Consider the following 26,660-nt stretch of genomic DNA (forward strand, 5'->3'; position numbering starts at 1 on the left):
TTATGAACTCTCTACAATGTGATCACAGACATCTCTTGGAGAGCCCATTGAACATTTATTCTGCCAACTGAAAAGGCAAACACTCATTTCAAGAACTGAGGTGTTCAAAGTCCAGTTTCCATTAGGCTGCCCCAAACCTCTACACCTTTCTGGCTGAGAAGCAGTTAACCCCCACCACCCCGAATGCAAGGTCACCGAGGTTTTAGAACTATATGGTCTGGGTGCTCACATACAGGCCCTCTGAAACCCTGGGTAGTGGCTGCTGCCTATGCCGTAATCTACTGTGTGAAAACAGACTCAGGTCATAAATTGCTAAATACAAGAAACAAAAGTCAATCAAGTAAGTCCTCTCAAAAGAATTTAGTTATTTCATATAAATCTTCAAAAAAAATTTTTTTTTAAAGAGGCCACATCCTTTCCTCTTCTAAGCTACCTGAGATGTCATTTAAGTCCTTTTTATTCTCTTCACCAATCACCCTATCACCATACAGTCACCATGTATCAGAGGTAGCTGCGCTCTACGAATGTATACGACATACAGTCTACTCCAAGAGCTGAGACCATGAGAGGAGAACAAGGTATGATCTGACAAGCTTCTGCTTTCTCTTATAAATACTATGAGAAATATTATTTGGTAACTTCCAAACACCAAGCTAATGAATTAAATACTTATAGGTAAAAACATATATAAAGTAAAATGCAGTTGCAAATGTACATGAGGGGATATCTATGCCAGCTTTTGGAATGGACTTATAGAGAACACATTTCCTCATGAAAATAGGCTTTACTTATATTTTAACATTTTGAGACATTAAATATGTAATAGTTTTCCCAATGGCATATGGCTTGAATTGATATTGGTAAATAATTGTACATAAAATAAAACTACACTGAATGAGATGTTAGTAAAAATGACAAAACAGAGGCAGTGGAAGCCATTGCACAGGTGTATGCCATATTACAAGTTGAAAAAAAAAATCTTGCAATTACAGGCCGACACTATTTATTTCACTTGCGTGTAATTACACTTTGTACATGTTTGTTTAGGAATATCAATCCAAGACATCGTTTTGAGAATATAATTAACTGGATGGTAGAACAGAACGTGTGTGTGTTTTTACTATTTTTGTGTTTCTGTATTTCAAACAAGTTGGTCTTTGTTAGCTGTGTTTAACTGCCATCTAGAGTTAAAATGAATCCATTTCTTTTCCCTTCTACTACTTTTCTTCAAAATTTTAGGCATATAAGCCAACATGTTTACTATTTCACATCAAACAAATACAACAAAATTGTAAAAGGACAACTTTATCCAATTTTTCAAAGTACCATTAACATTTCCACCAGCTGCAAATATTTTAAGTTGACTAAAACTTGAGGCTCCCATTTAATCTAATTAAAACATTATTTTTTGAATGTATAAACAAACTAGTAATCAACGTCATACACATTTGAACTTGGGGAAATACATTAGAAACTTGCAGAAAATTAATTTGCCATCTATCTCTTTGGCTTTTTACTTTTATTTTTTTCAGAGCCCAAGAAAAGCATACCCATATATAAAGATATTCAGGAATCATTTCATGTTGTTAACCTCGCTGAAAAATATGATTCTAAAAATGAGCCAAATCCCAAGTGTATATTTAACTAGGGTTTTCAAAATTCTTACATTAAAAGTAACATTCATTTTCAAATATGAGATTTGTAAGAACAAGCCATCAATAGAATCAAACTCAGCTTTCAATTTAATAAAGTCATTTCTGAAAAGCAATACCCAAAAGAAAAAAAAAATCAGGTTTGAAAGTAAGACCCGATGCTCTAGCGAAAGAAGAAATGTATTCATACAAAAGTCTCAAAAAACTAGATAAGACATCATCTCATGCTTTTCTCATGTAAATGAAGGATATGGGTGATTTTTTTTTTTTTTATCTGTCCCAAATGCATTAATCAACAACGGACTATCTCACAATATTTTAACATACCATCAGATCTTGAAACAAAGAAGTGGCAATGTAGAAAGACTGCAACTCTTATTCTTTCAAAGGAAATTTTAAGTTTTCAAGGAGAGATAGCAAACAATAATAATGAGAAACAGGCTAGTGCCAAGAGCCTCCAATTTTTTTAGTAAACAGATGCAGAGCATCACAAAAAGATGGAAACTGCAGAATGCAGTGCTCCAAGTCGTCAAGTATGCATTAAGAAGGTTTTTAATTGCTTACTCAATAGTGGACTATACAGTTGTTACTGAATTCTAAGAGCAAGGCCCGGGGTGGGGGTGGGGCAGGAAGAGACATGGAGAAAATAAACAGGCAGAACTATACAAAATTCCCACTTCAAGAAAAGCCTGAGTTAAAGAGTTAGAGAGACTAGTGAGTAAACTGAAAGCCGCTGGGAAATCAAGGAGCCAGGATTAAAGAGTGTGTGTGTGGGGGGGGGGGGGGGGGGAGGGAAAGGCTTTTAAATTATACACAGCTGGAAGGGTGTCAATTTAAGACAAAAGGATTGTGTGAGCTTTAAATTGCCGAAATTTGGGGAGGAGAAAATATACGTATTTTACTATGTATACAGAACACAAGTGATTTGCTAAGAATTATCATGTGTGCTTTCAATTTAAAAATTCTAATGCGTTCCAAGTGAATTTTAGAACCAGTGAGGTTTTTAATTTGCTCTCGCAGGAAGGAAAAAGCTTATGCAAATTCTCACTGGAAACCTCTAGGAATGAGCATAGTTTTATCAGCACAGTCTTATTCTCTCAGCCAAGAATGTCTACAATGCAGGCACCAGCTGTGATAATGACTTCTCTATTGCACAGTTTTATCTGATTAGACCTAGATTGATAGCTGATTCATTGACAAAAGATCCTAAAGAAGTATCTGGTTGTAAATTCTCTTTGGTCAAAACCCATCCAGGACCAATTTAAAGCATTTCAGAGATATTCTGAGCATAGAGTATTTTTCCATAGTGAAATGGACCATCTACAACTCTGGAAAAAGATAAAAGTCCAATGATTATATTTCAGAGTGAAGAAAAGCAGAAAGACAAGCAATTGGACCCACTGCACCAAATTTCATCTGGGATTTCCTGAAACAAGGGAGAAAGAAAAAAACACTAACTCCATTTCAGGCATGAGTGCTTCATTTTCTTATTATTTGTCTACCCAAAGTACACCCAAAGGATGTCTAAAAAAGATGGCCTCTGTGTAAACCATAACTGCAAACCTCTGTATAAACTATAAGTTACTGTAATTTCAAGTCTGAAACTGTCAAGGTTTCTGGGATTCTTTTAATTATTTCTTAGTCTCCAAAGCTTGTCCTTTCTTTTCCATCCTCAAGTCTCCCTACTTCTATTCTTTACTTATCAGTCTCACCTTTTCCAATCCTTCCTTCTCTTTGTTACTGTCAAACCTCTCTTTTCTAAGTCTCTGACACCAGATATGAAATCTTCAAAACTGGGGGAAATGAGGAGAAACATTCTTCTCAATGCTTCCTTTCCACGGCTCCTCACCCCAGACATATTCTCATGCACACACTTCCATAAGGGCTCCTTCACTTACAAGAGGTCACACCCCATCCTGCCACCTGATACCCCCAATTACAAAAGCAGACCTCCAAATTCCACCCAGTTTGCAAAACTCAACTTAGCCTTCCAAAGTGTTATCCAGGGGTGCCTGGGTGGCTCAGTCGGTTGAACGTCCAGCTTCAGCTCAGGTCAACATATCACGGTTCATGAGTTTGAGCCCCCCATCTGGCTTGCTGTTCTCAGCACAGAGCCCACTTCAGATCTTCTGTCTCCCTCTCTCTCTGACCCTCTCTTGCTCACGCTCTCTCTCTCAAAAATATATGGACTTTTTAAATGTTACCTAGACTGCTCCTGCTCTTGGTGCTCTTTCTTCTCTAGCACCCTCACAATCTGCAGGATACATTTTAGTGACACATTATTGATATACTGTACACAATTACTTACAATACTAACATCAAGCCGGGACTTATTCACTTACAATATGGTCATACATCAGGTCTCTAAACCTCAGTTTTCTCAGCTATAAGAATGGGGATAGTAAGTCAAGCAACCCTGTCTTGCTCACAGGGCTGTTAGGAGGATTAGATGAGGTAAATCACACACAGCGCCTAGTACAGAATGAACAGTCAATGAAAAGGAGTCATTATTATGTTGTCAGCCAAAACCCTCTAGCTTTCTGTATATACCTTAAGAGCCCTCTAGGCTTTTGAGGGCAGAAACTATATCTGAGAGATATTTAATAAATGCATCTTTATAGAATTTATGGCTAAAGAGCACAGGGCTTTCTAAATGATGAGGCTAAGGAACAATTTTAGCACAGTGGTGGGCAGAACTATACCAGGGTTAGGAAATATTAACTTCACTGCACATTTACAGAATGCCCCATTATGAGCCAGGCATCACTTACAAGTTTCCCATAATCTGTGTGGTAGACCAAGAATATCTCACTCCAAGAAGTACCCAAACCTACCTAATAGAGAAGCTGTGTAGAGACAGACTGTGCAACTGCCACAGATACTTTTTCCCCAGCCAAGTGTCTCACAGAAAAGATCAACTGGGGGATGTCATGAAGAGCGGAGCTATCACAGCAGATCTTTGAGTAGAGCAAGTGCTTTTACAGGATGCTACAAAATAATCCGTCTCTCTAGATAACTTTTAAGTGTCTGTGATGTATTCCTGATTACTGTCCTCCTAAAAATTGCAAGACAATTCTAAGGTATTCCTTGATTCACTCCTAGGGAAGACGATGACCTAAAGAAGCGAGATTCCAAGTCAAAACAGGTGGGTCTGTCCCAATTGTGTCACTATGCAAACCATGCATAAAGCAGGAGAGGCGAACAAAGTTTGTTTTAAACAACATACAAATGCTTTCATGTGCAGCCTCAAGGTTCATGCAACCCATTGCCAATTTAAAAAAAAAAAAATCTTACTTGTAAATTTACATAAAAGGTAAGAATGCCTTGTACCCATGCAAAAGCTCTATTTCATTCCTAGAACAAAGGGCCATTCAAAGGTCTATTTTTCATGTTTACTAAGGAAGGCTATGGGACAGCTAAATTGAAGGTCCTATCAACTGAAGACAGAGCTCTCAAATTATGATGCAAAATCAATCCCTGATTATTTCAAGGCCATTTTAGTTGCTGAGGATACAGCAGCAAATAAGAATCAAAAATACCTGTTCTTAGGGTGAAGAACAGTGGTACAGTGTTGTGTTCTGGAGAGAAATACAGCAGGAGGAGGGCAAAGAAGAAATGGAACTCCTCTCTTATATTGGAGGTCCAGGGGAATGCTTCCTTGAAGTGGCAGCATTGAAAGATAAGGAACTGAGTCTATGTGAGTTTCTAAGGAATGGGTTTTCCAAGCAAAGGAACCATAAAGCGCCATAGTCGCGAAGCATCAGCGGAGTTTCATGGAGATATTCTGGGAAGAAAAAAATACGAGACACGGGGACTAGAGTCTGGCACTTCGCCCTTGACCAACTCAGTAACTTTAGGAAGAACACAACTTTACCTCTCTTGAACCTCAGTTTCTACCTCTGAAACTAAGGAATAGTACCTCGTGTCTCACCAACTTATTTCAAAGGGAAAAAAAAAAGGTTTAAGAATGCGCTTCACAGCACATAAGGATTATTTCTAAGTGCGGGGTCCTGAGGACCGTGGGAAATTTCATTAAACCTCTGCGGGCTTCAAACCACAACCTAAATAAATGGCCAAGCTTGTCTGCTCTTCTGTTAAATGAGGACAGTGGGACCTACCCAACCCAGCATTGTGGGAAACGGCCGAGATAATCCACATAACACCGCGACCCGCATGCAGACCCCTCAAAACATCACCGATTAATGTTACTTTCCCTAGTGGGTGCGAACAGGGGCTCCACTCCCCCGCTCAGCAACGCAACACCAGGGTGAAGCTCTTTGAATTAAAGTGCTTTTACTCACTGTAAAGACCATTCAATCCCTTTGGAGTACCTTGAAGGGGGCTTCCCCATTTCCATACTCCGTGACTTTCTAGCTTCCCTCTCTGAAGCCTTTTGAACGGATACAGGTCTCATTTTAAAAGGCCTTGAAATTGAGCTACCGCCAAACGCTTTCGCAAGGCTCGCAGCTACCGCTTTGGGAAAACTCCCGCGCCAGAGGTCCGCCTTTTATAGCAACGTGATTACGCCACCTCGTTGCGCGTGCGCAATCATGGCGGCGTGACCACGCCCAGGCCTGTGCTGGGACCCAGCGTCCGCACTGTAGCGGACGCCTTTACGGAAAAGGTCTAAGCGCGGCTAAGTGAGTGGAGTCCCACGGCGTTACGGGCCGCGGGTGGGGGCCCTGAGTGTCCGAGAACGGCGCAGGTGTCCGCAGGGCCGGCGGGTGGGGGGAAAATGTTGTTAACGGGGAAGGGCTGGGGTGATGAGGAAAGGTCGTTGAGTCCTGAGCAGGAGTTGGAGTGGTCGGAGGATTGAGGACTCTCAGACCATGGGGATCTTCGGTTCGAAAGGCAGTATTTATCTTGGGGTTTGCCTGGAGTGCTGATGGCGGGCTTACGGAAGAGAAGTTACCATGGACTAACTTTCCGGGATTTCCTTGACGCTGCAATGGAAAGTAGGAGGAATGCGGCGAGGAGTGGCCTGCAGTGATCTTAAAGGAACGTATCTGTAACTAGATCCTTGCGGGCGGGTCTGGAGAGGTTGCTGTCCGCGGTGCTGAGCAAAACACATTGGTTCCTTTAGAAGGAAACCCGATGAGGGCAGGGCAGTGTTTCCTTGGCTGGGCTCAGGGCCCTACACCTCCATGCATGTACACTGAAGGAAGAGCTCAGTCAGCGCTGGACACTCCGAGATTAGCGCCAGTATTTAATTCATAAAATTTAGGAAAGCCAGTGCGTCGCCTGAGGAAAGAATTTCATTCCTGTTTTTTTTCTCCCTTAGGACAGTCACCTTTGGCTTTTGCACCCAACCAGATGATTTGCCTTCAGGCTCCCAGCCTTCAACGTACTGCACTTGATCTTTTATCAGTATTGATCCAGGCTCTTCAGTCAAGGTGAGCTTGCTCATGTGCCATTAAAATGGGCTTTCCCAAACTCCCCAAACAGGACTCCTGAGCACGCAGGATACAGTGAAGGGAACAATTGTGCTTTTCCACCGCAGTTACACATGAAAAATACTTTCTTATTTGGAAAAGAGATGGTAGAACTGGGCAGTCTTCCAATAAAATAAAGACCATGAGTTTCCAGTTGGTTCTCATACTTGTTTGCCTTTCTATGTGTGTATGCACATGCATGAGAGATGGTGCTCCTGTGTTGAATTTTACAGAGTGGATTTTTTTTCTTTCTGTTGATTCAATAAAATGTTTACTAGTCTTAGTACCAGCTGCTTGTTTGTTTTCAATTCAGATTAAGGTTAAAGTGTGAGGAAATAAGAGGAAGAAATGTGAAATGTTTAGTTTACCTGATTCATGGTGTTTGGGGATGCACCTGGCATATGAAAAGCTGCGCATCGTAAACAAAAATGGTTTTAAGTGCATTCTCTCATTTTATGCATTACATCTCAATTTTTATTTTTCAATTCTGAGAGAATCAATGGGTTGAGGTAATAAAACAATCAACTCTTGAAAAGCTGAGGATATGTAGTAGAAGTAACTGTACATGTTTTTATTATTTAGCAGAAAGCTTATAAGGCAGCTTTGACTAAAGATGACTTCGTTGCTTGCTCAAGAAATTCGCCTTTCTAAAAGACATGAAGAAATGTAAGGTTTTTTTTTTAAAGGCTTATCTAAATGAATACATTGTGCTGGCTTTCTTAGTGAAATATTGTGTGAACAGACTTAAAAATCTGAAAATGTGTCATTTAAATTTTCTAACACTTGAGAGATTTGGTATTAGGGAACGTCACTGTCTCTTAAGAATAATAAAGATTAAAAGGCTTATTTATGTTCTTTTTACTTTGCTTTGCTATTACCTAAATTTACCCTTCTCACCTTTCTAGGTTCCTCACTGGTATTTAATGGACTTCTCTAAACCTCTTACCCATAGCAGGCTTGGTTTAATGGTCTAATGTTGCTGTCTTCAAACTTGTAATAGTTTTTTTTTTTTTTTAAAGGAGCCCCATATTTTCATTTTGCATTAGGCCTTACAAATTATATAACCAGTCCAGTACTTATATTGATATCAACCATCTCCACCTCTTTCTGTGGGCTCTCATGTTTTCTTTAATTAATTTCTTTTCTTCAGTTCATTACCAGGCCCCTTCCTTGGCTTTCTAAGGTATTTTCCTTATAAAAAATGTCCAAATTACTCAATTTTATTTCTACCCTCATGTATTTTTTATCATCTGACATTTTTTTAATTAATCATTTAAGAGGGCCAAAAAACTTGTAAAATGACGATTTGACCAATGAGACACTTTTAAAATATATAAAACAAAGCAGTTTGATAATTTACTTACAACTTTTTACATCTTTCTTCAATTACTGTTTCACCTTGTTGTGAGTATGCATACATACACACAGCCTCTCACTCATATATGGAACCATCATCTTTCTCTTGGAAAAAGAGGAAAAAAATATTTTTATTGCTTCTTCAAACATATGGAAGTTTAGCGCAATTCTAAATGTGTAACATGAGATTCAGGGGTATTGAAGTGTTAAGCAGAAGGTTTCGTATAGCAAGTTATATCAATGTATGTGTGTGGGGAGGTATATATAAGTATGTGTACAAAGGGATATGTATTACAGTTTGCATTTTCACCAAAAAATTAAAACATGTTTTAACACTCTAAAATAATTGCAAAGACCATAGAGGCTAAAAAAACAGAAGCATGTACTTACAGTAGATACGTTAATGAAAATAATTTTACCCATATTTAAGACTTACTGAACTACCGTAGTTTTCTACTGTCTTAATAATTGACATAGTAGTTGGCTTTCAAAATACGTTGAACTTGAATTGAGGTGTAATTAAGAAATGTACGTCCATATTGAACAAGCTAAAATGTTCCCTTAAAAAAAAAAAACTTTATATAATCTTCCTTTTTTCTAGAGTATCACAAAGATTAATGTTACTTCAACAAATGGAGAATAAATTTCTAGATGAAAACAAGGAAAAGGCATCTCAGATACAAGCAGCTCAAACTGCTCTTAAAAGGAACCTTAGTCTTTTAAAGGTAAGTTTCATTGATTTTAGATATTTTCCCTCACCTATGCAAAAAGGTTTTAAGTGAATTTCATAATTTTGATGTATATAATTTGTTTTGAATAAAATTAACGAAGTACCACCTAGCTTTTAAACCCATGTTAGATAAGTTGCATATGGATTCTCATTTTTTTAATGAAAAAAAAATGGAAGTTTGCTTAAGCTAAGTGTTTTTAATCAACCAAAAAAATCAGTGACCACAGAAGGAATTTAAAGGTCACCTTTGTGCAAGACGTAATAAATTTAAGATACAGCTCTCTATCTTCTTTTATTTATCGGGAGATTCTAAAACCCCATGAAGTACCTATAATGTTTTTAGATCCAACTCAAAACTATCCTCATAAAAACGAGAACAATTTGATTTTGCCCTATTGGGGCCACAGTCAACACACAGAATTCATATCTAACAGATAACAGATTTCCCAGATCTCTCTTGATAGTGATGGAGGAGGTGGTCAAAGTATGTGATTGCGCAGGGCCTCACCATTTGGCCAATGTGCCCATTTGGAGTAAAATCATATGTGTAACATTTTTGGCTGCTTGCTATACTTTGCTTCCAGAATTGTATGGCTTCATCCATAATTAAAACCCTAAAGTTTGCTTCCATTCAAGCTTCCAAGAGATCCTATGACTAAAACATTTGGTAGTAAGGCTATATTATTTAAGTTATAAAGCAGTGTTTTCAGTTTTTTATTGTTAAATATTTTCATCGATAGGCATGATATAGTTATCTTCTGTAGTCACTAGAGGATAAAGGAAGAGGGAAATTCAGTTATCTTCTCAGCTTCTGGCAGTTTGATCCACAGTAATTTAAGTCACAGCCATAGTGCTACCAAAGCATTCTATGTTGCCATATGTCTTACTTGCCCAATGGTGTTTGCAATATTTATTTTTAAATGGAAATATATAGGATAATCTGGAATTTGCTGTGAAAATTCAGAAAAACTAAATTAGAAGGCTTGAAGGCTTGACTGCTACCTACCTGCAACAAGTACAGGTGTTATTCGGATTTTTCAAGTTTGTCTTCCTTTTAGTGAGCAAGTATTTGGTGAATGCCCGGAGTCCTTACTACTAAGCTAGTTCTCAGCAGAAGGTGGAGTCAACAAAAGAATTCAGAGTTCTTTACATCCAGTAGCTCATAGGCTTAGCTGATAACCTAAGGTTGAGGTTGTCATACACAAAATAGGAGACCTTAGGAGATCAAACATTCAGTTACATGGAATCCTCAGCAGTGCGGGACTAAGTATAAAAACTCATCAAAAGCTAAAATATTCTAACAAGTCTGACAGTGGAAGCTAAGCTGGAACGGTGTTTGAATAGGCACAAGGTAAGGACATTCTTCTGCATTCTTACAGAAGAACCAAGCCCAGAAGAATGAATAGCCCAATTAATGTTCACGGGACCCTGAGCTAACTACCTCGTAAAGCCACAAGAAGCAAGGTTGGATAGATTTTGTGAGACCCAACTGAAGAGTCTGAGACTTGATATATAGGGACAATACAGTACTAGACATGTTTGAGCAAAAGAAAACTAGAGACTTACATAAGAAACATGGGTATTTAAGAAAAGATTCATCTCCTATTCCGATGTAATGTGATTTGAAGAATGGAGAGCTTAGATTAAAGAAGAATAGCTAAGAAATCATTGTCCTATCTAGAAGGAAGATAATGAACCTAGTTTCATAGTCTTTTGGTATGGTTTTTCTCCCCCCGATAATAAAATATATTCTCACTGTAAAAAACTTGAAAGTGTAAAGAAGATGAGCTAGCATAGTTGTTGTTATTGTTTTTTTAATCTTTATTTTGAGAGAGAGAGCATGAGCAGGGGAGGGCAGAAAAAGGGGGGGAGAGAGAGAGAGAGAGAGAGAGAGAGAGAGAGAGAGAGAGAATCCCAAGCAGTCTCTGCACTGTCAGCACAGAGCCCAATGAGGGGCTCGATCCCATGAACTATGAGATCATGACCTTAGCCAAAGTCAAGAGTCAAATGCTTAACTGAATGAGCCACTCAGAGCCCCTGAAATAGCTTTTTTTCCAGATCATCCCACCCAGCTAGAAATTAGTATTTTTTTGTATTTTTCCTGTCAGTCTTTTCATAAACAGATACAGTGTCTGTTTGCTGTTAGACATGCAGTCTCTTCACTTTTTTTTAAAACATACTTTGAATATTTGTATATGCAATTTTTTTATCCTGCTTTCCCTCTTATTATTTTGTTTGAAACTCTGTAAAGAGATTATTGTGCAAGTGACATAAATAAGACTTGATCACAGAATATTCAGTTGGGAACAACTTTTTTTTTTTTTTTTTTTTTAATTTTTTTTTTTTTTTTTAACGTTTATTTTATTTTTGAGACAGAGAGAGACACAGCATGAACGGGGGAGGGTCAGAGAGAGAGGGAGACACAGAATCTGAAACAGGCTCCAGGCTCTGAGCAGTCAGCACAGAGCCCGACGCGGGGCTTGAACTCACAGACCGCGAGATCATGACCTGAGCCGAAGTCAGACGCTTAACCGACTGAGCCACCCAGGCACCCCGGAACAACTTTTAAAAGCATATAGATTCAGTTCTCATTGAAGGCTATTTTTTTTTTTTTTTTAGCATAAAAACTTTTCTTCAAGATTAAAGTAAAAATGGACCTGCTTTGGCCTAAAGCCCCACCCATTTAGCCCTTCCTTGTCTGCTCTATTGTCACTGTAAGGAATGGTGAAAACCACTGACCACTGCTATTGCCCTAATTTAGAGCTGAGGAAACCATAAGGTAACTAACTACTCCTAATACCCCTGGTCAAGAACAGTTTCAGTTACATCACGATATGTACTTAAGACCAGAATACACTTTAAAAATGGTTCCACTAAAACTTGGAAGCATTCTTGTAAAGACACTAATAACAATATAAGGATGAGCTCTATCAGCATCCATTATTTGACCTTACTGTTTCTTATATTGCTCAGAGCATCCAAATAACGGGGAGTAAGCCTTGATTTTTGGAAAGGAAGATATAACACTAGTATTTTTAAACGATATGGCTGTATATGTAGACAAGCCAAAGTTGTTTTAAAACTAGTATTAGTTGAGTAAAATTAATGGATAGAAAGTAAACATAAAAATATCAGTAACAATCCTATAGATATACTTGGAAAATAGGGAGATCACATTCACATTAGCAATGAGATTATAAAATACTTGGGAATGCTCTTAACAAGGGACGTACATGACTGTTACAATTACTACATTTCAATGGGAGATTCAAGAGAAAATTTAAATGGAGACATATGCCTTAATCCTGACGGGAAAACTATTATTTTTTTAACTATTATTTTTATAACACCAGTTGTCACAAAGTTATGTTTTTTAATATTTATTATTGAGAGAGGGAGAGAGAGGGAGCATGAGTGGGGGAGGGGCAGAGACAGTGAGGGGACAGAGGATCTGAAGCGGGCTCCTCACTGACAGCAGTGAGCCCAATGTAGGGCTCGAATTCATCAACTGTGACATCACAACCTGAGCTAAAGTCAGAGGGTTAACCGACTGAGCAACCCAGGCATCCCACAATGTTATTTTTAGTTTCAATAGAACCCCACAAAAATTTCACATCAAGCCCAACAAAATTTCTCTAAATGCATTTGGAAAAATAAATTAGCAAGAGTATCAAAGAATGTCTTTAAAATGGGATGTTAATGAAAAGACTAATCCCAAACTGTTCAAGCATATTAGTAAAAGAATGAACATGAATTTAAGTAGAGAAGAAAACTCACACTGAGAGTTTAGTCAGTAAGTATCATAGATGATAATGGATTGTTAGCTTGTTAGTTTCCAGAAATGAAATAAAATGAAATGTATCTGCCTTTTAAGAACAAAATTGATTTGGAAGAGAGAATTCTGTTTCTATAAATACTTCCAGGATGTAAAAGGTCATCTCTTTCCACCTCCTTCCTTACCCCCACCACCAGTGACAAAATTGTTTAACCCAAAAAGTCAGTTTTGTGGTAGCCAACATCATCTTGTGAAGAAAATGAACAAACATTCCAGGGTGAGAAGGAACAGGAGTGTGCTACAGCAGACTAGAGATATGGCAGGTGCTTCCCGGAAGGTGCGTCCCGGAAGCCTTCTTGGGGTGGCTGCCGGTTAGAGCCTTGAACCAGCTGCCCCCCAGGATGGCCAATAACTTACAGGACCCCATCTCTCCTCTTCCCTACTCACATTTCTCACTTTCTCCAAATTCAGTGAGGAGCGAGTTTAATGAATGCTTAAGTGCTGCTTGTACCAGTGACCCTGTATCTCATGCCTAAGTATCTTCTTTTTGCAATCCCAGAAATTGCACCTTGAGCACATTAAACGATTAAACCCAGCCCAGCCAGAGCTGGCATCACTGCATAGATTATAGGGAGATATCCATTGCTGGGTTGAGAGGGAGGGACAGGTCTAGTGAGGGGAAAAGAAAGAAATCGCAGTACATGACTTTTTGTGCTCACAGTTTACCTTTCCTAATCATGAGTCAACTCATTTATAGAGGCTGCTGAATACTGCCATAGAGTAACATTTACACCACCATCCATACTGGAAACTTGTTTTTTAATTGTTATGAAAAATTGCGAACCTATGTAGAAGAGGAAATCGAAGAATGAACTTCCATGTGCTTATCACCCAGATTCAGTAATTATCAAAACACAGCCAATCTTGTTTCATCTACACTCCTCACCTTCACCCCCAGCCGGCCCCTCAAATTATTTTGAAGCTAATCTTCAGGCATGCCATTGTGTCATCTTTAAACACTTTGGTGTACATCTATTTCAGTGTTTATCAAAGATAAGGGCTATTTTAAAGTATAATCGCAATACCACGATCAACTTAAGAAATTAACAATTCCTCAAATATTCAGTTGAGATGCCCATCTCCCATATTAACTTTTTAAATACTTTTAAGTTTACGTATTTATTTTGAGAAAGAGAGAGCACGAACAGGGAAGGAGGGAGAGGGAGAGAGAATCCCAAGCAAGCTCCTTGCTGTCTGTGCAGAGCCTGATGAGGAGCTCGAAACTCACAGACCCTGAGATCATAACCTGAGCAGAAACCAGAAGTCAGATGCTTAACAGACTGAGCCACCCAGATTTCCCTCCCTTATTAACTTATCAACATGGTTTTACATTTGTTTGAATCAGGATCCAAATAAAATCCAGTATGTAATTGACAGATAGGTTTCCCTAATCTCTAGAAGTTCCCTCTGCCCCACCCCTTTCTTTTCTAACCCCCTTTGAATTTCTTTGTTGAAGGAATTGGCTCATTTCTCCTATAGAGCTTCTCACAATCTGGATATTACTAATTACATTGCTGAAGTATCATTTAGTATGTTCCTCTATTCCCCATAATTGACATAGATTGATAGGATGAAGTTGTGCTGTGCAACAGAAATATAACGCAAGTATTATAAAATTTCCTAGTAACCATTTTTAATAAGGTTAAAACAAACATTAAATGAAACATTAAAATTTTCATATTTCAAATATATTGCTCCTGAAAGTTAGTACATACCTTGTTCTTTTTTCTTACTGAGCCTTCAAAATTCAGTGTGTATTTTACATTTCCAGCGCTTCTCAACTCAGACTTGTCACATTTCAAATTCTCAGCAACCACATGTTAATGCTCTGCATTTCTAGAGACCTGATCACATTCAGGTTCAGTGTTTTGGGGGAAGAACACTTTTGTAATGACTGGTTGTCTCTCCTTCTGGAATGTTAGCAGTCACTGGTGATCGTGGCCTACATATGCCTATCAGGGCTTGCAAAAAGTGATATTTGCATTCTTCTATTCCTTTTTATTCGATTACTGATCATTTACAAGAAGATGAACCTGCCCTCAGCAGATAGTTGGTTATACTGAAGTACATTTCCTATAGGAACAAGCATGATGAGGTGCTTGATTCTTTTCTCTGTACTTAGTTTTCAAAAATAACAGGTTGATTCTCTAGTATCCTCCAAAAGTGACAAATTGGTGTTTTTAAATACAGCTGCAGTGTTCAATCTGTATTCCCACTGATGCTCCAACTGTCCCAATTTTACCAAGTGGAAACCTCCAAGGTAGCTCGTGAATGCCTCTGACCTGATCTTAACAGTCCTTGGTAGTTTACTTTCTTTCTGGTACGATGATATCTATCAGGTTAATCATACGCATTTGGAATTGGCCTTTGCTCCAAGGAGCCCTGGATCCTTTTGATAGGAATGTATATTTAGAGCCCTTGATCGGGTGTTTCTTACAACTTTTTTTAAAGATAAAATTGAAAAAAAAAAAAAGATAAAAGTCAGCAAGAGCTCGTATCAATAATTCCATTTCGATCACATGATTCTAAGACTTTTAACTTAAAATCATCAACCTTTAACTCTTTTTTCCCCCTCAAACCAAAAATCTCAGTTCGCAAGTAATTTCCCAGTACCAACCTCATAGTCGTTTACTTTATCCCGTGATATAGACAGCACTACCAGCAACAGTATGATTACAGACTATGGCTCTCAGTCAGAAACTTTTTACAATTCTTTTTGTCCTTGGGGTACATCTCACTATGGATGCTCAGTCAAAATACCGTGTTCTAAGACCACCTGATTTACTTTTTCTTGATGTGACTATGCCACCAAATAGACAACAGGTTTGTTTCCTTTTGTTTTCAACTTTTAGGGATTGCTTTTTCATTTGTTCTGTAACTATATCAATTTCTCAATGATATGTATCAAGTGATAGATCTGTAAAAAACAAGATAAAAAGGTCTAGTCAGGTAAGTCTACCCTCTTTTCACCTGCTTTTTTTCTTCTTCCCCCCAACCCCCTTGGGTACTTTTTTTTTTTTTTTAAGCTTTTCATTTATACTCAGGAAACTTTTGACACCTTAATCATTTATTTATGTAATGAATATTTAAGTGTTTAGTACATACCCTGCACTTTATAAGATTCTCAGATGCTTAAAGGTAGTAGCAAACATAGTCCTTATCATCTCGCAGTGTATAGTCAAAGATAAGGTTCTTCATTGAAAATAATATGATATAACTTGCTACAGAAGGTAGAGATTTTTCAGTCAGGCTAAGGAATTCATAGTTTGTCCTCTGTGTAGTGGGTATGTTTTTTTTTTTTTAAACTAGGTAAAGACATATTTAAAGTAGTAATTTTAGCAAAACTAATCAATTTCATATGAGGTTGAAATGAGACATAGTCTAAGCCTGGGTCCAAGTCCTATTTGTTGAACAAGTAAGTAATAATAAGGCCATAGCACAGGATGGCATGGACAGACTAGAGGAGACATCCTGAAGGATCAGTCTATGGACCTTTGCATTTTTAAATGTCAGGGAATAAGAAGAGTTGAAGATAGAAGATGCAGCATCGGTGTCTGGGGGAGGAGAACTCCCACTATTGTATATTCAGTACAGTCAGGAGGAATAAGTGTCGTTTTATTAGGTTGAGGAATAAGGGCTAGGAAGAAAAGTTATCTGTCCCTCTACATTAACAGCTGAAGCTAGATAAGAGGCAGTCTTGGAGAGAGCAAAAGTAAAAAGATGAGGACAGATGTCACAAATCTTAAGAAAGCCCACACTTCAGATTAAGAAGAGAAAAAAGGAGCCAGCTAAGGAGAAAGAGAAGTAGGAGGCAGAGAGGTAAGCAAAACAGCTAAGAAAGTAAAATCTCACTTGAGAAAGAAGTTCTCTGGAAGGGTGATAATCCCTTGTCGAAATGCTTCGGAGCTGACAGTCAAGTTACTCACAACAGGCCTGTCTTACCAGGCCACAGATCCCTGCTCATGTCTACTCTTTCATTGCAAATCTGCTCTTCTAGGAGAGAGATTCAATATCCTTACTTTCTGATCTTTAAGGCAAAGGTTTATAATCTTGTCTATAGGTGCAAGTGGCACCTAGATCTACCACTAACAGTAAATTTATAACTCTTCTAATAATGGTGTAAATGGAGTTATGATTCTTTTGTTTGATTTCTAACAGTTCCAGGACCTTGTACAATCTCAGTGCAATCACAGAAGAGTTAATCTTCACTATTCAGTGTAGCATCGGCATCAAAAGCTCTTTAGCATGTGTCTCAGCTACAAACTTCTGGTGGGGAATAGACAGGGCTATTAGATGGGCTTTTGATCCCTAAATTGCTGGTTTTCCCCTTCAAATCACCTTCTTCTAGACAGCAGGTGCATTAATGGTTGTGCAACTTTGGGGAGTCCCTTTAGGGAATTTCCTGTTTTTCCCTTTTACATTTCACACCCATTCCTTGCTCCCGCCGCTACCATCTGCTCGCTCTTTTCTCCTGTTCAGCATTGGATTCTTCACACCCCACTCCCACGCCCTTTTCCATCGCTCTCCGTCTGTCCAACAGCCCTGTACTTGGATTGCTCCAATGCTTGTACAGGGATCAGAGAACTTTCTCTTTTCGATCAACTCACTAAGCTCAAAGGAGAGACAAAATTTACACAGCCTTGAGCCAAGGCCTCTGTGAACTTGACAAACATAAGCAAGCACAAGACAACATAGGTGCCAATGTGGGGAGCATGAAACAGAGCTCAGCATTTCACTAACGACTTGGAATGTTCTACATTTCTGGGCATACACTTCATCCACATATCAAGGTAACATCTTTACCAGAGTATGAATTAAGTGTAATTAATTACCCTTGTGTTTCTACAACCATAAGAGCAAATGCATACACCCACGAATTAAACTACAAATTAAAGCCCAGTGCTTAAAAGCCATTGGATGAATGATGCACAACGTAGCAGTAAAGCTGGCCATCGAGACTGCCCTAGAAATCTAGTACTAAAAATCTAGAGTGTAGTGAAAAGGCTTTTGCTGCAAAGTACGGAGGTACCTCATGGTCTTTCTTTTCAATATGTGGAGAATTTGCATGAATATAAAATAAAAAGAACACCGAACAAATGAAATGTGTGACATTAATATACCACTTCCATGATCTGGCCCAGAACACTTCACTTTTAAGGTTAGTGCAGTGTCAAAATATCTGTTTTTAGGGGCGCCTGGGTGGCTCAGTTGGTTGAGCGTCCGACTTCAGCTCAGGTCACGATCTCGCGGTCCGTGAGTTCGAGCCCCGTGTGGGGCTCTGGGCTGATGGCTCAGAGCCTGGAGCCTGCTTCTGATTCTGTGTCTCCCTCTCTCTCTGCCTTTCCCCATTCATGCTCTGTCTCGGTCTCAAAAATAAATAAATGTTAATTTTTTTTTAAACACAAAATATCTGTTTTTAGTGTCGGAATATTTGACCGTTTTATCCACCTGGCAGTTTTGAATGGTATTAGGGCTAAGGTAGTATCCTGAGCAGTTTTGTAAGAAAGTCCATTTTTCAAGAATTATTGCCATTTACTATTTTATTATTTTTTTTTTAATTTTTTTTAACGTTTATTTATTTTTGAGACAGAGAGAGACACAGCATGAACGGGGGAGGGGCAGAGAGAGAGGGAGACACAGAATCGGAAGCAGGCTCCAGGCTCTGAGCCATCAGCCCAGAGCCCGACGCGGGGCTCGAACTCGCAGACCGCAAGATCGTGACCTGAGCTGAAGTCGGACGCTTAACCGACTGAGCCACCCAGGCGCCCCGCCATTTACTATTTTAAATGAAATGGAAGACCTTGAAAGTGCTCTCGACACTACCCCCACTTTTTATTTTGAGATAAGAAATGCTCTGTTCCCGATCTGAAACTGGTTGTCTAGCCAGTGATCAGTCTCCTACCTCAATGACCTTCCTTCAGTTCAGACTGTATATCCAGAGAAGAGTTGAGAGATTTGGGATATAGATGTTACTATTACAGGTGCCATTTGTATGTGTTATGTAAATACATTTTGTTTCTATAACATTGATACCTATCACAGGATATAGAAGCAGCAGAAAAGTCTCTACAGACCCGGAGTCACCCAATTCCATCACCAGAGGTGGTTTCTCTTGAGGTGAGAATCTTAAAGATCAAAAGTATAAGAAGAGACCCCATGCTGTTATGAGTACGTTGTAAATTAACTGTGGTTCTATGTATGTATTTCCTAGACTTATTTATTCAGTAAAATAAACAAGATATGTCTGATTGATCCTTACATGTCCACAGTGCTGTGCTTTGTATGTAGGTGACTGATAAGTATCTTGATGTTAAAAAAAAAAAAAAAGCATCACATGAAAATTTTCTTAAAATCCTATATCTTTTCATCTAGAAACAACTACCCTGTTAAACCATGAGAGACACTATGCACTAAATCTTAAGATGACAGCATGCCTAACCAAAGTGCTTTTCCTGTTGGCTAATGTTAGTAGTTTAGTCCCTTCACCAATTTTCAACCAATGCTATTTCAATGCATATTATCATGCAGTATAGTGTGGCTTTTGTCTGTTTTATTTTGCTCAGTTCAAGAACAGATTGGCAAGATTGTTGGCAAAAATAAATCCTACTTGGTATATGAATATATCTGTGATGAAAGGAAATTTACTCCATATAGAATAGTTTAATTTTATATTCCTAATGACCTTTTTCAAATACAGTTTGCTTGCTGCCTAACCAGAGATGTGAATAGACTCAAAATTAAAGGATGAGAATTTGCCCTTCAATTTTCTGTGTCATCTAGAGTAATAAGAAGAGGCAGTGATCAAGGATAGAAAGAACTCTGGTACAAAGTTGTGCCTTGGGCATGTCTTTTTCTTTGTTGAATTCTCCAATACCTTGCTCTGGCCTATACGGGGCCCACACAATAGGGGTTAATCCAGCCATGAATGGTGGAGAAACTCCCAACCACAGGCGATGGTTGGTATTTTTCTGAGCTAGTCTTGCACAGCAGGATGACCTCTATTTTAAGTGTTTCAGGCTACTTCTCAGACCACATGCATAGATAGATAGATATGTAGAACCGCTCACCATTTTCAACTTTCAGAACTCCTGTACCTTGTTAATGTGCAGAGTAGATCATTATGTGTTCTTAATGCTATGGAATTCTTTGGTTGAATTTCCCAAAATGAGATTCATAGTGATAATCTCCTATAAAATGCCCTGCAAGGATAGAGATTTTTGGTAGTTTACTTTTATTTGGCTTTGTTAGAGCAGTCATGCAAAAAACCATCAAAGCTTCTAGAAACTATATGGTGATCTTTGCATGAGCCTCTGTAGCTTACAGACTTGCTATAGGCAGGCCATTAATATAGTATCTCAATTTCTAAGCCATTTAAATGAAAAGTGATTACATTTTATTTTTTCTCAATATAAAAAAAATTGGGAAGAAATTACAATTTACCATAACGAGTGCTTTTCTAAAAGGTATAATGGATGCGTATTTTAAATGTTTCTCCCCATACAATTAAGTAGTCCATTCACCTGAATCCTGTACTAGTTATATTTCAGTTCCTGAGCTCATCGCAGGTCCAATCTTTTTAGGCCAACTATAAATCAGTTGTTCATGTTTGATCATTTCATTGTAATAACTTCAGTACACGTAATCATTTGGTAGGAGATTTGGAACAGTAACCGAAAACATATAATGATTGTAGCCATAAATGATTCCACTGGTAATAATCACAAGGTTGGCCACAAGAGGGCGTGTAAAATCACAATAAAATCCTAAAACCTGTAATTCTGCCAGGCTCTGGTTTTACTGAGAAATTTGAAAATTAACACTAGTAAGTAGCCAGATTTCTTTCTAAAATTAACATAAAATATTCTGTAGAGGAAGTGCATTCTACGTCTATGTGTGCATGTGTGTGTGTGTACACGCATACACACACTTCAGTGAATAAACATTTAGACTATTATGAAGAGCCAAGTTCAATTGCTTGATATGCTTTTTTACTTTTGGATGTTGTTTTTTTTTTTTTTTTTTCCAGACTCTTTACTGGGCATCAGTAGAAGAATATATTCCCAAGTGGGAACAGTTTCTTTTAGGAAGAGCACCATATCCGATCGGTGTTGAAAATGAAAATGAAGCAGAAAAATACCACTCAAAATGAGGCGCAGTGATAACTTCTTCACATGCTCTTTCAAAACAACCTGTTTAGTACAGCTGAATATTAAAGAATATGCAGATCGTTTCAGGAACTTTAGGAATCGAGTACGTTCCCAGTGCCCCATTACCTTCTCAATGACGGTCAGGATCTGACAATCTGCTGACGAGTCTCAGGTTGTCACTTTGAGACCTACTAGTAGTTCCAGGTCAAGAATTTGCCTTCTGCCAAATCCATGGAAGTGTTAGTGTTAAAAGCTTATACTGAAAGGTGGACTGTTTATTAAACAAATCGCTAAACAAGTGTGTGTGTCTCGTTTTAAGAAAAAAAAAAATCATTTACAGCCATTCTCATCTAAACAGTAAATACGGGTTGTTCTGATGTTACATTTTCTAGAATCATTTTGGTTATTTTATTATGGGGATCATGTTCAGCACAGGATCAAAGTGGGTGTTGGTCCATTATTACAGTTTCTTCTAACAAGTAGAAAAAATAGAGACACTTAAGCTGCTTCAATATAATATTTATTAGAGAATGGATTTATAGGATTTTGTCCTTCATAATCAAACCTCTGAAAGTTCTAGGGGAAAGAACTAAACCATCAAGCATTTGGTAAGTAGCCAGTTTCAGGAAGGCTCAGATGTGGTTCTGAAAAAGGTCCCCTGTTAGAGCTCAGAATGGTTACTGGATTTTGACTTGGTTATTTAAGGACTGCCAACCCTGTGAATGTCGATAACTCCTCTCATCTTCTCATCTTTAAACTTGCCCTTCCCTCTCCCTTCTATTTTCATTATTTCTGAAACTGTCAGAAAGCTTTGAGGTTCCTCAGTCTTCCACTGCTTGAACACTCAAAAAAATTTGTTTTTCTAATTATAGAGGCAGCTCCTGCTAGCAAGGGGAGTCTATACGTTCATTGCCATTCAAGCATTTAAATTTCAAACTGGTTTGTGTTTTTAAAAGAAAATAGGATAAGCTAAAAAAAAAAAAAAACAAAAACAAAAAAAAAAACAACAACAACAACAACACTATATTGAAACGTCCATTGTGCTGATAAGTTCCTTTAAACTACCATCTTGGAAATATCCTGTTGAGTGGGTGGTTGGTGTGGGTAACAATAACGTTGTTTTCATAATACGCGCTGGCAGATTAACATACTTCTCTACAGTGTTAACAGTTGTAATTAAGGAATAAACAGCACAGAGTGTCAGTCCGATGACAATTTCATCTATAGTGTCACAATACAAAATGTCACAAAATATTAGAACTGTTATATAACTATAAAAAGTATCCGCTTAAAAGCTGAAAGCCTTTTTAAAAAAGGAAGACAGAGAAAGGAAGAAAAAAGAAAACTGGCATAGAGACCAGAACAATTTATACCTTCTCAAGAATGTTCTGACATGAAAATAAATTGATAATTTTTTTTTTTCCTGTTACATCACAGTTTGGTTTCTAGCCATCCAGTTGATTTAGCAGGAGAATGCACGGCTTTTTAGCAGCTTTGAATTGGTAAACAGATTTAGATGTAGTAGAAAGGAACATGAGGAAGTTTTTTTTTTTTTTTTTTTTTTTTAACATCCAATCTTTCCCAGCATATGCACATAAGAAGGTGAATGAAGCGATGTGAAACTTATTTCTCTTTAGTCAAGTGAAAAAAAAGGCTAAACATTTGTTGAGATAGTAAAATATTGTGTCAAGCAAGTAGGCACATTCCAAAATTAAACAGTGGTTGATACGTTAACATCCTCAAATATTTGAGTGCACACTTCCTTTGAGTTCTGTAAATTAAATCACCAGTAGGTTCGATTAAAATACAAAATGAATAGCAATTTAACCATGTCAGAAAAGGTTGTTTTTTTCCTCCCCTAAGTTGACTGACTTGCTAAATAGTTTATAAAAAGAGCATATATTTAATATACCCTGGGTTACTACTTAGGGAAGCGGGATGGATGTCATTTCTAGGCTTTAGCTGTACCCTTTCCCCTGTTACTAGAGAATACCTCAAAAACTCCCAGAGATGACTTTATTCCTGGCCCCCACAGAACTCCCTCCCCTTCTCTCCTTGTAGACTGTAACAGATTGCACCACATGGTGTATGTTTAAAAAAAATATATCCATAGGGACCTAGATACCCCATTAAAGGGCTTTATATTCCTCATGGCAAATTAGCTTTACATAGGAATTTCCAAGTACCGTTTTCTGTAAGGAGGGAAGAAATACCGTAACTAACGTGTATTTTGTATTTGCTATCACTAGGAATCAGACAAGCAAACAGGTCATCTACTCATACTCCCCCTGCCCCCTACCACTGCTATGATTCAGCGTCCTTCCCGTTCACTCCATCATACCTACTATTCATGAAAAACATGAATTCGGTATTTGGGGGTTTGGATTTTGGTTTTTGTTTACAATAATGGGATTTTCAAAATAAAGGTCATTTCAACATTTTCTTCGCACAGCCTTGCTTGGATTGTTGCAAACACAGAGGTGCATAAATACTCAAACTCATTTTATGCTAGAAGACTTTTAGTAGATGAATTTATTAAACTATAAAATACTAAGGTCAGAAAGAGCTGCAGTTTTTCTCCACGCTTGGTAAAATAAACTTGACTAAGGAAAAGCCCAACACTCTACAAACCAGACATCTGGTCTTTCCCGGGAAGGGGGGGCGGGGGGCAGCAGGAGCAGTGCCAATGAAAGGGAGGTCAAATGGACAGTTTTTCCTGTGCATTATGTGCAAGGTGCTTTCACACGTCGGCTGAAGATTTGAAGGACTATAATAATCTAACTTTTTTCACAATTTGGTCTTCTCTGTTCCAATCCCTTTTCCATCAAAAAAAAAAAAAATACAATGGATATGTGGACATACTTATTTTTGAACCAGAATTAAAGTAAGTTGGTGATTTTCTCACTTCTACAATAACTGGAGACAGGCCAGGGGGCGGGGAGTATATGAAAAGCCAGGGTTTGCAATCACAAGAGTAAGGTAGGAAGCTTTAAACCCCGTCCGGTAGGTTTTAGAGTATAAAATTAAATGCACAAGGCCACGAATTTGGCTTATCCACAAAATGTATTCTTTTCCTTCCTTATTCTGTTAGTCTTTATTAAATAAACAAAGGTGAATTGGTTTAAAGTCTTTTTTTTAAAAAAATAAAGTTTTAAATCTAGAGTTACCACCATCCCCATTTCAAGAATTGTCCAAACATTATAGCTACATGGCTTAAAAAAACTCTCCATTTTAACAGTCTAGTTGACCTCTTCTACTTTGATTAGGATGCTAAGATGCCTTTTTTTAAGTTTCTGACTAAAAATCTACTCATCAGAGAAGGTATGAAGTATATAGTGAGTTCCAACAGAGGAAGGAAGGAAGGAAAAGAGGGAAGGAGGGAAGGAGGGAGGGAGAGAGAGAGATCAATCTGTGGAAAATACGGAGAAGGCAAAGAGAAATTACTTTGAGAAAGCTTTAAGTTGAAGCAAGAAGTACGCCCACTTCTTGTGTTTTATTTGTTTATCTTATAATTTAGAAGTTAATTTGTCTCCATAGGAAATTTAATTCCCTATGGCTAATACAGGAACATTTAGAGTTTTCTGGGACAAACACAGAGACGTGTCAAACTTCAGCAATTAAGGAGAGGATTGATATGTGGATTTGACGGCTGGCATTGTGATCTCCTTTTCTAACTGGAACTGAGATTATATCCTTACTAAAATCCAAGACAAGGAAAATGACTCAAACAAAGACAGGCAAAAAAACACTTCCGGACATCATCTTACCTCTCAGAGTCGAGTTTCCTTGCCTACAAGAGAAAAAGGACCGGGTTCCCTACCTTCACAGTTAATGTTTCAGAGTTCTTGCCATTTTAAAAACTCTAACTGGCATCTCAAAGAGAGGCTGAGACTTGGCTAGAGCAGTATCTAGATTGACTAGTACAAATCAATAAATACTGGCATTAAGAGAAAACAATGGAGTGTTCTTATTTTAGAAAGATGATTTAGTTTGTATTTTTTAAATTTTTATTACTTTTTTAATGTTTTTATTTTTGAGAGAGCGAGAGTGCGCGCGCGCACACACACACACACACACACACACACACACACACACACACGAGTGGGGGAGGGGCAGAGAGAAGGGGAGACACAGAATCCGAAGCAGGCGCCAGGCTCCGCGCTGTCAACACAGAGCCCAACACAGGGCTCGAACCCTCAAGATCATGACCTGAGCCAAAGTCGGACGCTTAACCAACTGAGCCACCCAGGCACCCCTGTTTCTGTATTTTTGATGACAGCTGGATCATTTAACCTCCACTGTTAGAAAAACTAAGGGGCCCCAGGGTGGCTCAGTTGGTTAAGCGTCCGACTTCAGCTCAGGTCATGATCTCATGGTTCGTGGACCCAAGCCCAAAAATAAATAAATGTTAAAAAAAATTTTTTTAAACTAAATACATAATTTGACCTTCCCCCCCCACCCCAATAAGTCTGGGTTATCAATGTATGAGTGTCTCTGATGTTTTACATGTTACCGCTTTGGGGACAATTCAGTCAAATTAGAGACGGACAAAATTCCAAGTATATCTTTGTCTAATCCATCTCTATCTTCTTTCCTTTCCCAATGCAACATAATCATTTTTCATGTCTTATTCTCCATTTATAAGATCTATAAAATAGACATTTTGTATTGGACGCTCTTCCTCAGGAAAACCATTAATACTAAGATGTTCAAAAGAAGCTAAATACAGAGCCTTTGAAAATGATACACATGAAACAAAGCTGGGTAACATTTAAGCATCATTCATTCATTCATTCATTCCAACAGATCTTTCTGACTGCCCATCGTGTAGCAGGCACAGCTCTAAGCACCAAAAATACAGAACACAAAACTGCCCTCTAAATCCATGTCCTTACATAATTTACATTCTGGAGGGGCACTGGGTGAAGAGGATTGAAGGTAGTGATTAAAAAACACAAACAGGTACCTGGCTGACTCAGTTGGTGGAGTTTGCTACTCTTGATTTCAGGGTCATGAGTTCAGGCCCCACACTAGGCATGGAGCCTACTTTAAATAAGATAAAATATGGGGCACCTGGGTAGCTCAGTCGGTTAAGCAACAGGCTTCAGCTCAAGTCATGATCCCGTGGCTCATGGGTTCGAGCCCCATGTCAGGCTCTGTGCTGACAGCTCAGAGCCTCGAACCTATTTCAGATTTTGTGTCATCCTCTCTCTCTGCCTCTCTCCTACTCGTGCTCTATCTCTGTCTCAAAAATAAACATTTAAAAAATAGTAAGAATAAATGAGTAAGTGAAATAAGTAATTATAAGATTTTTTTTAAACTTAAAAAATACCTAATATATTAGATGGTAATAAGGTCTAATACAGAATGAACATCTAAAATATCTGCTCAAAGCAAGAAAACAAAGCACATTTCATAGTTTCTTAGAAAATAGGACTAGAAGACTTTGTCCCCCCATTCAAAGATCTTGAGGTAGGTTTTCCAATGAGGCAACGTTTTTCACTGCCA

At 38.2% G+C, this 26,660-nt stretch overlaps 1 protein-coding gene across 4 annotated transcripts; it reads left to right on the plus strand.

Moving 5' to 3' along the window:
• Positions 1–6,194: 6,194 nt before the first annotated feature.
• On the plus strand, positions 6,195–21,450 carry CEP15 (centrosomal protein 15). 4 transcript variants are annotated; one of them, XM_060631475.2, is made up of 6 exons: positions 6,195–6,292; positions 6,934–7,045; positions 7,667–7,750; positions 9,042–9,165; positions 19,048–19,122; positions 21,032–21,450. In XM_060631475.2, the coding sequence occupies exons 3-6, from the start codon at positions 7,698–7,700 to the stop codon at positions 21,152–21,154; spliced, it is 375 nt and encodes a 124-aa protein (XP_060487458.1). In that variant the 5' UTR covers positions 6,195–6,292; positions 6,934–7,045; positions 7,667–7,697; the 3' UTR covers positions 21,155–21,450. The 4 variants fall into 4 exon arrangements, with proteins under 4 accessions (XP_060487458.1, XP_060487459.1, XP_060487456.1 ...); XM_060631476.2 differs by having other exon boundaries at positions 7,670–7,750; XM_060631473.2 differs by lacking the exon at positions 7,667–7,750.
• Positions 21,451–26,660: the final 5,210 nt, after the last annotated feature.

The sequence above is a fragment of the Panthera onca genome, chromosome A2 (genome assembly GCF_046562875.1).
Source record: "Panthera onca isolate mPanOnc1 chromosome A2, mPanOnc1 haplotype 2, whole genome shotgun sequence".
Lineage (NCBI taxonomy): Eukaryota > Metazoa > Chordata > Mammalia > Carnivora > Felidae > Panthera > Panthera onca.